The sequence below is a fragment of the Ailuropoda melanoleuca genome, chromosome 1 (assembly GCF_002007445.2).
Source record: "Ailuropoda melanoleuca isolate Jingjing chromosome 1, ASM200744v2, whole genome shotgun sequence".
Lineage (NCBI taxonomy): Eukaryota > Metazoa > Chordata > Mammalia > Carnivora > Ursidae > Ailuropoda > Ailuropoda melanoleuca.
The window spans coordinates 109080579-109093862 of NC_048218.1; the positions used below are offsets into that span (position 1 = coordinate 109080579).

At 56.0% G+C, this 13284-nt stretch overlaps 2 protein-coding genes across 6 annotated transcripts in view; one reads left to right on the plus strand and one right to left on the minus strand.

Moving 5' to 3' along the window:
* Nucleotides 1-219, plus strand: part of AEBP1 (AE binding protein 1) — a 4645-nt gene extending 4426 nt beyond the window's left edge. The window contains exon 8 of the mRNA XM_034639755.1: nucleotides 185-219. Coding sequence (XP_034495646.1) covers nucleotides 185-219 — 35 coding nt within the window. The remainder of the gene's footprint in view (nucleotides 1-184) is intronic.
* Nucleotides 214-8446, minus strand: POLD2 (DNA polymerase delta 2, accessory subunit). 5 transcript variants are annotated; one of them, XM_019804640.2, is made up of 11 exons: nucleotides 8219-8446; nucleotides 6675-6925; nucleotides 3910-4031; nucleotides 3600-3723; nucleotides 3243-3357; nucleotides 2871-3069; nucleotides 2543-2623; nucleotides 2247-2404; nucleotides 1890-2017; nucleotides 1358-1459; nucleotides 214-974 (listed from the first exon to the last, which is right to left on the minus strand). In XM_019804640.2, the coding sequence occupies exons 2-11, from the start codon at nucleotides 6892-6894 to the stop codon at nucleotides 814-816; spliced, it is 1410 nt and encodes a 469-aa protein (XP_019660199.1). In that variant the 5' UTR covers nucleotides 6895-6925; nucleotides 8219-8446; the 3' UTR covers nucleotides 214-813. The 5 variants fall into 5 exon arrangements, with proteins under 5 accessions (XP_019660199.1, XP_034520768.1, XP_019660200.1 ...); XM_034664877.1 differs by having other exon boundaries at nucleotides 8101-8234; XM_019804641.2 differs by lacking the exon at nucleotides 8219-8446 and adding an exon at nucleotides 7518-8008.
* Between the last annotated feature and the right edge of the window lie 4838 nt (nucleotides 8447-13284).

The following is a 13284-nucleotide window of genomic DNA, read 5'->3' on the forward strand; positions in this document are numbered from 1 at the left end:
AAGGCCACCACAGCGGGCACGGCGGGCTGGGAGGAGTTAGAGACGGAGACCTACACAGAGGTGGTGACGGAGTTTGGGACGGAGTTTGGGACAGAGCTGGGGCCCGAGGAGGAGGAGGAGGACCAGGACCAGGAGGAGGAGGAGGTGGTGGTGGTCATGGGCCCAGATTTCCCTTTCACCACAGCCGAGACCTACACAGTGAACTTTGGGGACTTCTGAGCACCCGAGCCCGCTCAGCCATCATCAGCACGCGGAAGCCCCCTGCCCTCGGTGTAGCCCGGCCGGGAAGGGCCCCACACGGGAGGGCATCGCGGAGCCAGGCTGCGCAGGCAAGCTCCTGGCCGCCTTGGATGGGCTGAGCCGGGCTCCGCAGGGCCCGGCGCGCACAGACTCCACCGCCATCTGCCCCGTCAGCCGCACCAATAAAGCAAGCTCATGGCAGACGTGTTGCTGAGCACTCGGGGAGCGGGAGGAGGGAGAGCGGCATGCACGCGAGTGCCCCGGCCAGCATCAGCTCTGCCCCGGAGCCCAACACCAGCACACTGGTCAGCCTTTTTTAAAAAGATCTTATTTATTTGAGAGAGAGACCGGGGGGAGGGGCAGAAGAAGAGAGAATGTCAAGCCAACTCCACGCTCAGCATGAGCCCAACATGGGGCTCGCTCTCATGACCCTGAGATGACAACCTGAGCCGAAATCAAGAGTCAGATGCTCGATGGACTGAGCCACCCAGGCCCCCTGTTCGGGCTTTTATTATAAAGCAAATGCCGCTGCAGTGTCAATGTTGCGGAACAGACAGCCGGGGTCTCTGTGAGTCAGGGGCCCAGACCCAAGCCCCCCAGGTCCTCATCCTCTGCCCCGAAGCCTGAGAAGCTGATGGGCTGGCAGGCCAGGCTACGCAGATTCACAAGGCAGGCAGTCTGCGTGGTGCTGAAATCTGGGACGGCCACCAACAGCACCCTCTGGTCCTCTGGGCCTGTAAGGAAGCCACACAGGCACCCCCCCCTTAGGTTCTAGGTGGGCCCTGGCTCCAAGGGAAGTCACCAGAAGCCAACAGGAGATCCCTGTCAGCCCCGTGGGCGTGCTGGCTGCAGAAGCTCCTCTGGACCAGACGGAGGGACAGAAGGCAGCATAAAGGTCAAAGCTAAGCCCTGCTGACTGGAGTTGGGGACTAAGCCTGCAGCACAGGTGTGGACCGATCAGCCCCTGCCCAGACATGCTCCATCCACCGGCCACTGGGTGCGCCGCCTACCCCACGGGGCCTGGGGATTCCAGTGAGGTCTTCTCTGTGAGCCCTGTCCCCAGGAGAGAGTCCCTTGTGACACCCCAGGCCCAGGGCCCCCAGAAGACAGGACTCACCTCGGAAGATTTTAGAGCCAAACTCGGGGGTGTTCCCGCAAAAGTAGACATGAGGGCACTCCAGGAAGATGAACGGGTCAGTCTTGTAGAAGGGGTAGCAACCTGGAGAAAGCCCACGGTGGCTGGGGCTTCTCAGCTGCGCACGGTCAGGGTACGGGGCCCCACCCCTGCCCCTCAGGCACGCTTGGGCTCTGCTGGTAGCAGCCCTGCCTGTTGTGACATGGCCTCACGGCTCTGGGGTCAGGTCAGCGTGCCCTGCTGGGCAGGCACTGCGGCAGGGTGCCGGGTTCTGCCCAGCTGGAGCTCCCAATATGCTCCCCATGGCCTTCGGCCCTACGCAGGGCCTTGGCTGTAGACAGAGCTCGGATTCCAGAGGAGGTTCCAGAACTAGTGTCAACCTTTTAGGCTTTCCCTTAGGTCATGGCAGGACTGGCGAGTGCCAATTCAGGCTGCAAACCCTCTGGGCATCAAGGCCCCCAGTCAGGACTCCCTTGGTCCTCTGGTCTTACCCCACAGGGCTGAGTCCCGTTACCTAGCGTGTCCGGGGCTGTGGGGCTGATGTGACGGACGCGCAGGGTCCACTCCAGGATCTCCAAGTGATCCTCCATGCTACTGTACCGGAAAATGTCACTCACATTTTGTCCTGATGTCCCCAGGAATCTGCAAGGCAAGGTTCCGCTGATTCCGACCCCAGGGGGCCGCCACCTGTACTCCCACAGGAGCCAGCCCAGAGCTCCCCTGGCACTCTCACGGCGGGTGTCCCAAGCCGACTCTGAGAAAGAGCCCAGATCCAGTGGGCCCTCTGCAGCCCTGGACCCAACCCTCCCCTCCTGGTGCCATGGAGGCACAAGGTCAGGGGTCAGATGGGGGTGTGGCTGCAACCGGCTACCTGACTCCATCGATGGTGGCTTGGTAGGGATTGGTGACCAGCTGGAGGGTGGAGTAGGCAGTGGCCAGTGGGAACATGCAGGGGTGCAGGGGTTGCTGGGGGAGCGTGTAGTTGGTTGGGTCAAATTCGCCTGGCATCACGTCCACGGGTACTGACGCCTGGAGGGCACAGGGGCAGGGGAGCTTGCAGGGCCCGGTGCCCTCCAGATCCAGCCCCCCTTCCCCGGCCCGCCTTCCGGTGTCCGCTGCAGCTTTGCAGACTCCATCTCATCCCCGGCCAGCCCCCAGCTCGCTCACGCTCAGCTGCAGGAGGATCTCATCCAGCATCTTGACCGCCTCCACGCTGGCTGCCTGGGTTTTCTTGGTTAAGTACTTGGCCTGGGGACAGAAGTCCGTAGGTGTCAGGCCCCAAGACAGGCTCAGATCAAAGGGACGCTCAGAGCCCCCCTGCTCTGATAGTTCTGTGCCACAGCCCCCACCCCCTGCCAGAGCAGAGGCCAGAGGCAGGGCCAGAGTAGAGACCCCAGCCTCGTTGTGGGGCACTGGCCACCAGACACGCAAGACCCCGTGCCCCGACTCTCCCTGAGGCAGGAGGGGCTTGACCGCGGGCAGGTGGGGGCCGTACCTTGTTGATGGAATCTCTGCTCTGGGTGTTGTGGCTCAGGAGGTTGCCGGCGAGGATGACCCGGGACACGTGGGCAGCGCTGCACTGCTCCCCCTCGTCCCCCAGCTGCCCTGTCACCACGTCCACCAGCAGCTGGGTGCCCAGCAGGCTCTCGCCCCCGCCTCCACCCAGGCCCAGACCAGACACCAGCAGCACAAACCTGCAAGAGAAGTCAGAGTCCCCTGGGTGCCAAGAAAGCGGGTGCCCCCCCGCTGCCCCCGCCCCGGCCACTGGCAGAGCTCTACCACGGTCACGGGTGAGCAGGGGTCACACAGCCCAGCAGCTGTGACTCCCCGGGACACCTGGCCAGGCCCCCGAGCGCCTGCTTCTCACCTGTCTGTGTCGAGGGTGGGGGCAGGCTGCTGAGGGGCAAGTTCAGCAAAGCAGTGGTCTTCCACCAGGAACTTCCCGCTGTCTCTCGCGGAGCCGAGCACGGCCAGCACCGTCCCTGGGGAGCAGCAGGGTCAGGCTCCAGGAGGGAAGCCCGAGAGGCTGCCGCCTCCCTTCAGGCGCCGCGGGGGCAAAACCAGCCACCGGAATATTCTCACTTAGGACTCAGGACCGAGCGTCTGGGTGGAGGCAGGAACCACAGACCCCCTCCCGGGGCCTCACACACTGCCCGACCCTACACCCACCGCTCCAGGACGGAGGGATGTCCTAGCACCTGCAGGCCTGCCCCCCGCCCCCCACCTGTGACCAGCTTTGACGAGTCAATGCTCCCTTCAAGTTTGATGCGCTGCAGTTCGTCTTCCAAGACCAGCTCGTCGTCGGGGTGGATGTACTTGCTCCGAGGAGGCTGGGGCAGCAGGTTGTGCTGGAAGGCGGAGATGGGAGGGAGTCTTGGCGCCAGAGGCTGGGTCCTGGGGCTCCCAGGCCCCATCTGTGAGATGGCATTGCAGCCCTCGCCACCCTCCCCCCAGGGACAGAGGCTCTGCCCTGACTCCCTGGGTCCTCAGCTGGTGGTCCCATCGGTGCCCCCAAGGCAATGTGCCGGCCTCACCTCTTCGCTGATCTCCCGGAGGATGGAGGGCTGGAGCGGCATGGCCTTGAAGAGGGTCCCCACCACACAGCACTTCTCCCCAGGCTGCAGCTCACACAGCTTCTTCACCTGGACCCCACCACCTGGGCATGACGGGTGTGAGCTCAGGGACCCGGCGCCCCCCCCACCGCCCACCATGGGGCAGAGCACAGGCCTCCGTTTGCACCACAGACCACAGGCCCGGCTTCCGGGGGGAAGGAGAACATCAAGTACAGGAACCACCCCCACCCCGCCCCGAGCAGCTTCGGCCCCAGGAGGACAGATGGATGTGGCCGGGCCCCTGCATCCCGTGTCCTTGTAAGAAAGGCAGACACGCAGAGACAGGAGCATGGGCAGCTGCCAGAAACTGGAAGGGCCAAGGAAGAGGGGCTCCTGGCCGGCAGACACCTGCATTCAGACTCCTGGTCTCCAGAATGGACAGAGAATACGTTTCTGGTGTGGTAAGCTGCTTGGTTTGGGACTTTGCTGTCTGTGACAGCAAGGGGCAACCAGGAAACAGATACAACTTACATCTAAGTTGTAACACTCACTCTAAGAAAGAAGCACCCTGCCCTAAACCCGGAGAGAGGCACGGTGTGCAGGGCTCACCCAGGCTGGCGAGAGGAAGAAGCACAAGTCCCAGAAGGCCTGCGGGTTTGTCAGTAAAGACCCTGAGCCTTGGAAAAATGCTGCCAGGAGCTGATGGGATAATGTGGCCGCAGGACCAGCCCCTTCCGGAGCTCAGCTGCCCCTTCTACCCCGGAATAAGCAAGAACATTCCACAGAGCTACACCCTGGGGAGTGAAGGCTAGTAGTTCAAAACGAGATAAGGAGGGTGCCAGCAGCAAAGAGAAATACCAGACTCCCATGGAAACTCCAAAGCTTGTCTGCCGAGCCCTCACTCAGCCCCCGGGGGCTGTGCTGAGCACTGTACGGGACACTCATCCATGCCTGCCAACACGCAGGGGAGATGCTACTGTCCCGCCACATGCTTGAGGCAGCGGAGGCACAGAGAGGTTAAGTAACATGTCCAAGGTTGCACAGCTGGGATCTAACGTGCACACCGAAGCACCAGGCAGAACCACACATCCCTGTGTCGAGGGAAGGACATCTGTCTAGCTGGATGGCATGCAGGCATCGGGCCAGGCACCAGCATCGAGAGTGAATGGCACAGCCCATCCGCACCCTCACCAAGCTTACAACCCAGAGGGAGAGAGACGACAGCAGTGAACAAGGGCTCAGCCACCGTGACAAGTGCCACGGACATACGGAAGCTGAGGCAGTAGGTAGGAGAAAGCCCCTGGTGGCTGACATGGCCTCTCGAAGGATGTGACATTAAGCTGAGATCATGAGGGAAGACAGGGAAAGAGCGTGCCAGGCGAAGGGAATGCCAGCAAGAAAGGGCTTAGCGTGTTCAGGAAGCTCAAGAGAGAGAGAGACGAGTCCCAAGACAGGTTAACCTCTGGTCAGAAAGCCTGGCTATGTGGGGAAGCCACGCGGGGAAGCCACACGCAGGCGTTCTAGAAGCCAGCATCCACCACCAGGCTGGCAAGCGGACAGTGCTGCCGCCATCCATCCCCCAGCCAAGCCTGCACTCATCACAGGCCACTGTCTGAACTCCTGACCCATCTGTGGGCAGACCGAGGGGCTGTGTTCCTGTCACTGGGCAGCTGTCAGCCAGCAGCGGTGGTGACTGAGAGAGAAACCTGCACCAGAGCGGGTGCTGTCGTAAAGAATCTAAAAGGTGACAGTGACACAGGGCCGAGGAGGGTGTCCGCAAGGACTTCAAAGAAAGCGAGGAAAGGCCACTGGGAGCCACAGGAAGGAGACCTCGTTACGTGGCAGAGGACACGCGAACAGCACTTGTGCCTCCCGCAGAGACAAAAGAAGCCATCCTTAACAGATGTGATGGTCTAGTTCCCCTTGTTGCCTTGTAATGAAACCAGAGTCCATTCTGTCGGCTCAGTGGGATGGGCCTGAGCGTCACTGCTCTCTGCAGTGCAGTCTGGAGCTGGAACCACCAAGGCCAGGGCTGGGGCAATACACATGGATGGATAAGACACAGTCCCACCTGTAAACATTTCAGATGAACTGAAAACAGCTCGTAAAGCCACTCTGATCCACAGTAAGACTGAGGAATGTGGCATCGCCCGGAAGTTGAAGCTGCGGGTCCTGTTCACCACTACAAATAACGTAACTGCAGGACAAGGTCAAGGACCAAGCCGGGGAAGAAAGAAGATGACGAGCCCTGCCCAGGTCCCTGATTAGGAAAGACAGGAGAGCCCATGGGATGGGAGATTCACGCCCAACCAGCACGGAAGGCCCAGACCAGCAGCAAACACGGAGCCCCTCTGAGGGGGGAGATCTGTCTTCACGGACCTGGGCTCCCGGGGCCAGGTACCTGGCCTGCTGCACTGAGACACAGGGTGGCCACGCGTGGGCAAACAAGCACGTCATCTGCACTCCAGACGGCGAACATCCCTACACCAGTAAGATGACCACTGTTCCCACCAGAACGAAGCCCTACCCCAACCCAGCCTCCGAACTAAACTTGTTCCTTAATTTAATCCTCGTAACTACCTGAAGAAGCTGAGGCACAGAGAGGTTTACTTTCCCAAGATAACCGGGAAGTGGGGTAAACTAAAGAAGGTTGCAGCTGTACCTGGTCGCTCACAGGACATTCCTAAAAACCCCTGGTCCCTTCTGGGCTGGCGGGGAGGAAGCACTTCCCCGAATGCATCACTTACCCCAGTGCTGCTTGGCCCGGCTCACCAGGAAGGGCCTCATTTGGAGGAGGCGGGTGGCATAAATGTGGGCATACTGCCGGCTAAAGCTGCGCTCCCCGAGCCTGAAGGGCTGGGAGGAGTTGGTGTACGTGGACACAGGCACACGGGCAAAGGTGGCATTGTTGGCTGATGGTGGGGAGAGGAGAGTGTGGGCCCTCTGGGCGGCCTGCTCCGAAAACATGGCTGTGCTCAGGCCCAGGAGGAGGCGGTCACTGTGAAAACACAGACGCAGCCCTGCAGCCCCTGCCCACCCATGGCTTTCCCGCCACGTCTCCACTGCACCTAGGGGCATGGGAGGAGGATGGCACAGCGGCAGCCCATCCCAGACATGGCTCAGAACAGCACATCAACGGTGCTGGATCCCAACGTGTCACCTTGTCATGCTCATTCAAAAACAGAGACAAGGAAAGCTAGGAAATGCGTCTCCCACCTGGGGCTCTCCTGGACAACTATCTGGCTCTCAGTTGCACATGCCATCTGCCCCTGCACCTGCCCCATCTCAGGCAGGAGGCTAACCTTACTATATATATAAGCTACCAGAAAATAATATGCCTATTTTAAATAAAAATAAAACAAAATCTACACAGTCACTCCTCTGCTCAAAAGGCTCCCCATTTCAGTGTCTGAAACCCAAGTCCCTACAAGGGCCTGAGATCTGCCCCAGCTCTTCTCCCGAGTGCCTGCCTGCACATTGCAGACTCGCTGGCTCCCCATTCCCCGCTGTCTTTGCTCACATCTCACTGTCAACCCTCCCCTGGCACTTCTACGTCTCCCATTCTGATTTTCGTGGCATTCATTAGGAACCTTTTGTGAGTTTATGGTCTGCCTCCCGTGACTGGGACACGAGCTCCCTGAGTGCAGCAGCCCGGGCCGCCACCGGAGGTCGGCAGGGCACGGCTCACAGTCTCTCCTCTTCCGTATACCTTTTCAGCGCGGCTGCCAGGAGCTCGTACCCTGGTTCGGCCTCACGGCTCTGGGCCGCGGCGGAGCCCGAACTAACTTCCGGCCCGAACGTGCAGAGTCGGGCCGCGGCCCCGGAAGGAGCCCCGCCACCCCGGCCCGCGCTCTGGCTTCGGCTCGGCGCGTGCAGCAGGGGCCCTGCGAGACGCCGCCCAGCCCTCCGTCACGCGAGGACACTGGAGCCCCAGCCCCGCCGCCGCCGCCACGCGGGTCCCGGGACGCGGGACCTCAGTCACCGAGCAGCGCGCCGCCGGTCTCCCGCCGGCTCCCGCCAATCCGCGCGCGCCGCTCCGCCCACCTCCTCGCCCCTCCTCCCGCCAATCCGCGCGCACCGCACCGACCACCTCCGCGCACTGCCTCCCGCCAATCTGCGCGCGCCGCCCCCCCACCTCCGCGCCCCGCCTCCCGCGCAACCCACCCCACCCACCTCCGCCTCCAGCCAATCCGCGAGCGCCCCGCCTCTGGACACGCCCCGGGTCTCCCGGACTACGCGGGACCTGTGGGTGCCGTGGGATTCGAGCGCTTGCTAGTCCGGAGACCGGTACCTAAGGTCAGCCCGCGGAGGGTTGGGCCCGGGACTGGGATCCCGGACGGCGGAGCCGCGCTTAGGGCTAGGGTTAGTGTTAGGGAAGCGGACGGGCTGTGGCCTAGCCTCCACCGGGGTCTCCCTCCTCCTCCATGCCGCGCAGCCCCCGCTGCGGGGTGCCCTCTTCCGCACCGGCACTGAGGCCCCGAGCCCTAGCCGTGGAGCTCGCTCATACTCGAAGCTGCAGGGCCTGTCGCACGTGTGTCGCGTCATTCCCCGCGCGCCGCTTCCGGTGCCGGGCCTCGTCTCCACGACGACGGGGGTGGTGACGTCGGTGGCCCCAGAGAGCTCGGCGGCTGGGGACGCGTTAGGCGGGCTAGTGCATCTCAGGCTCCCGCAGCCCCGTGAGGACGGGGCAGGCGGCGGGGGGCCCCCGGGGCCGGTGCGGAGCCGCAGGAACCCCGCCGTCGGTCCGGGTGTGTGTGTGCCGGGGTTACCAGCTCGCCACCCGCCGCCCTGGACGGTGGACAGGGGTGTGGGGGGCGTCCGTGCAGCATTCCGGGAAACGTGCTGTTGTCACCATGCTGGGCCGGCCTGCAGCCCTTCCCCTCCCTCCGGTCCTGCGGCCGCACCGCTGCAGCGTGGCGGCTGCCCCGCCACCTACCAGTGCTAACTCCGCGCGTCACGGCAGGAGACGAACCCTATTTGTTCTCTCCTCGTGAAACCAAAGATGTTCTTAAATGTGTAGATGACAAAAGGGCTCGGGGCTCCCGGGAGGCTTCACGGAAGCGGTACCTTTGGGGTACCTCAAAATAAGTGCGTTTCCACGGAAAGCCGGGGCCGGGTGGACCGGCATGGCAGGGAGAGGGCCTTCCATGATGCTCACTAATGTGTTTTTCTTTATCCTGGTAAGATCTGTATGACATAAGACATTTGAACCCTCATGAAGTGTACGGCTCAGTGGCATTATATGCATTCACAGTGTTGTGCAGCCATGCCCACCATCCGTCTCTTTTTCATCTTCCCACCCTGGAGCTCTGCACCTGTAACACCGGCTCCCCACTCCCCTCCACCCCCTATCAATTCGTCTTCTTTCTGTCTCCATGCATTTGCCTATTCCAGGTACCTCACAGAAGTGGAGTCATACAGTATTTGTCTGTATTTGTATCTGGTTTATTTCACTTAATATCTTCAAGGTACATCCATATTGTACGATGTGTCAGAACTTTTTTCTTTTTCAGGAGCCTGTAATACCTCATTGGACATAGATTCCACATTTGTGTGTATCTATTCAGTCCATCAGTGGTGGTTTAGCTTGTTTCCATCTTGTGGCTATCATGAATAATGGTCCTTTGAATGTGGGTGTACATGTATCTGTTGAGGCCTTGGTTTCAGCACTTTTGGTTATAGAGCTAGAAGTGGAATTGGTGGAGCAAATGGTAATTCCATGGTTAATTATCTGAGGAGCCGCCACACCTGCCCACAGCAGCTGCACCATTTTACATTCCCACCAACAGTGCACAAGGCTTTCAATTTCTCCACATCCTTGCCAACACTTGGTCTTTTCTGGTTCTTTGGTAATAGCCATCCTAATGGGTGTGAGGTGCCACCTTAGTTGTTTTTTATTTGCATTTCCCTGATAAATAGTGATGTTAGACATCTTTTCCTATGCTTGTTGGCCATCTGTGTATCTTTGAAGAAATTCTCATTCAAGTTCTGTGCCCATGTTTTAATTGGGTTATATTTTTGTTTTTTAATTAGGAGCGCTTTATATATTCCAGATATCAATCCCTTGTCAGATATATAATTTGCAGATATTTTCTGCCATTCCCTGGGTTGCCTTTTACTCTGCTGACCCTGTCCTGTGACGTACACAGTTTAATTTGGTGAAGTCCAATCATACTCTGTTCTTTTTTTGGTCTCCTGTGCCTTTGATGTCATATCCAAAAAGTCACTGCCAAATCCAATGTCGTGAAGATTGCCCCCTATGGTTTCTTCTCAGAGTTTTATTGTTGTAGCTGTTAGGTTTAGGTCTTTGATCCATGTAGGATTAATTTTTTTATGGCTTTAGGTAAAGATTTAACTTCATTTTTTTGCACGCAGATATCCAGTTTTCCCAATGCCATGTGTTGGAAAGACTATCCTTTTCTCGTTGAATAGTCTTGGCATCGTTGCCAAAAATCATTTGACCACACATGCAAAGGTTTATTTCTGGGCTCTCTGTTACACTGGCCAGTATGTCTGTCTGTCTGTCTTTTTTTTTTTTAATATTTTATTTATTTATTTGACAGGGAGAGAGATGGCCAGCGAGAGAGGGAACACAAGCAATGTGAGTGGGAGAGGAAGAAACAGGCTCCCAGCAGAGCAGGGATCCCAGGACCCCGGGATCAAGCCCCAAGCCAAAGGCAGATGATTAACGACTGAGCCACCCAGGCTCCCCACTGTATGTCTGTCTTTATGCTGGTAACACACTGTTTTCATTATTGCAGCTTTGTTGCAGATTTTGAAATCAGAAAGTGTGAGTCCTCCCACCTTGTTCTTTTTTAGGATTGTTTTGGCTATTTGGGGTCCCTTGAGGTTCTATATGAATCTTAGGAAGGGTTTTTTTCCATTTCTGCAAAAAAATATCATTAGGGTTTTGATAGGGATTGCATTTAATCTGTAGATCGCTTTGGGTACTACTGGCACCTTAACGATATTAAATCTTCCCATCCATGAACATGGAATGTCTTTCCACTTATGTCCTTATTGTTTTTTTCCTTCAGCTGAGACAGCAGAAGAGATGATTGATTGTACACGTGTTACATTCAGCCACAAATGAAAACAGAATTAGTCCTGAAAGTCACTGGTCCAGAGCAAAGGACTGAAAGGGACTGTTTTGGTATGAACAAGGTGGGTCTTTGAAAGTGGTCATTGCAATCAGATGGTGATGGATGTTCTAGATTCATTGACTCAAGCTCTAGAAAGTAGATGTGCAGTCCAATGATTTTTACCAGAGTCCCTGGCCTCCGGCTTTCCTTGTTTCTGCTCCTGTGGCTTCCATGGGTGCACAAGCTAATGGTTTACTTGGACCTTGGCCTCCTCTTTCGTCTTTCTCTTTTCAGACTGAGTGCTTGCTTCTTCCTGCACTTGGCTCTCATGGCGTGGAGGTTTTCAGGAAGATGGAGTGGAGGCTGAGAGAGCCTGTCTTTATTTGTTTTCAGCGTGTATTTTAGTTTTCAGTGTACAAGTGTTTCACATCCTTGGTTATGCTAATTCCTAAGTATTTTACTCTTTTTGATGCTATGTAAATGGATTTTAAGATTTTCATTTTCCGATTGTTTATTGTTAGTGTATAGAAATATGCCTGATTTTTGTATGTTGATTTTGTGTGTGTCCCACAACCTACTATGCTGAATTCATTTATTCTAATGCATGTGTGTGTGTGTGTTTGTGTTTAGTGGAATTGTTAGGGTTTTCTACGTATAAGATCATGTAATATGCAAACAGACCGTTTTACTTCTTCCTTTCAATTTGGAAGCCCTTTATTTCCTTTTCTTGCCTACTTGCTCTGGCTAGGATTTCCAGTACTATGTTGGTGAAAGCAGGCATCTTCGTCTTCTTGATTTTAGAGGAAAAGCTTTAAGTCTTTTACCATTGAGTTTGATGTTGGCTGCGGGTTTTTCATGTCTGTATTTTATTATCTGAGGTACTTTCCTCTATTCTTCGTTTGTTGAGTGGGGTTTTTTTTTCTTCACATGAAAGGATGTTGAATTTTGTCAAGTACTTTTTCTGCGTCAGTTGAGATGATTATGTGGCCCTTTTTTTTCTGTTAATGTGGTGTATTACAGTGATTGATTTTCATATGTCCAGCCATTCTTGCGTTTTGGAAATAAATCCCACTTGGTGGATTTATGGACCATTGGATGGACTTACAAACCAAGGTTACAGTACTACTAGCTGAGTTGGAAGGACACTCCTCCGTTTCTCCTTTATCACACATTCACATACTTCTGACATAAGATGTATGGATTTTCCATACATTAAGCAATTCTCTGTGACACCAGCTGAGTGTCCCATAATTCGCTTCAATTCTGACATCATCTACCTGGGGTTATTGTCAGATCTCACAAGGAGGGGCTCAGACCCACAAGACCGCCCCCACTTCAGCTGCCAATCTCCAGTTCTAGCTGTAACCTATACTTCCGACCAATGAGCTATAAATCAGAGTTCCCACAATCTTGAACCTTGAGCTTAATAATTCGCTAGAATGGCTCGTAGAACTCAGGGAAGCACTTCTGTTCACCATTTTATCATCCAAAAGAATATGGCAAAGGAGACCAATGAACAGCCAAATGAAGAGATATATAGAGTGAAGTCAGGAAGGATCGTGAGCACAGGAGCTTTTGTCCCTGTGAGGTTGGACTGTGTCACCCTCCTGGTACGTGGATGTACTCCTTGACGTCGAAGCTCTCTGAACCCCATACATTAGGGATTTATATGGTGACTTTTTCACCTAAGCATGATCAATCATCAGCTCACTCTCTAGCCCCTCTCCCCTTCCCAGAGATTGGGGGTGGGCAGGGCTGAACACTCCACGCTCCTAACCATGGCTTGATCTTTCTGGTGACCAGCCCTCCCCCTAAAGCTATCCAGGAGCTCACTCAGAATCCCCTTATTAGGGGCGCCTGGGTGGCACAGCGGTTAAGCGTCTGCCTTCGGCTCAGGGCGTGATCCCGGCGTTATGGGATCGCCCCACATCAGGCTCCTCCACTATGAGCCTGCTTCTTCCTCTCCCACTCCCCCTGCTTGTGTTCCCTCTCTCGCTGGCTGTCTCTATCTCTGTCAAATAAANAAATAAATAAAATCTTTAAAAAAAAAAAAAAAGATCCCCTTATTAGATCAAAAGACATTCCTTTCACCCAGGAAATTCCAAGAGAGTTAGGAACTCTGTGTCAGAAACTGGCATCAGAGGCCAAATATCAGAACAAAATAGGTTCCCGGTGCTCTGGTTACTTAGGAAATTACAAGGGTTTTAGGAGCTCCGTGTCAGCAGTCAGGGGCAGAAACCAATTTCTATATATATATATAGAATATATATATATA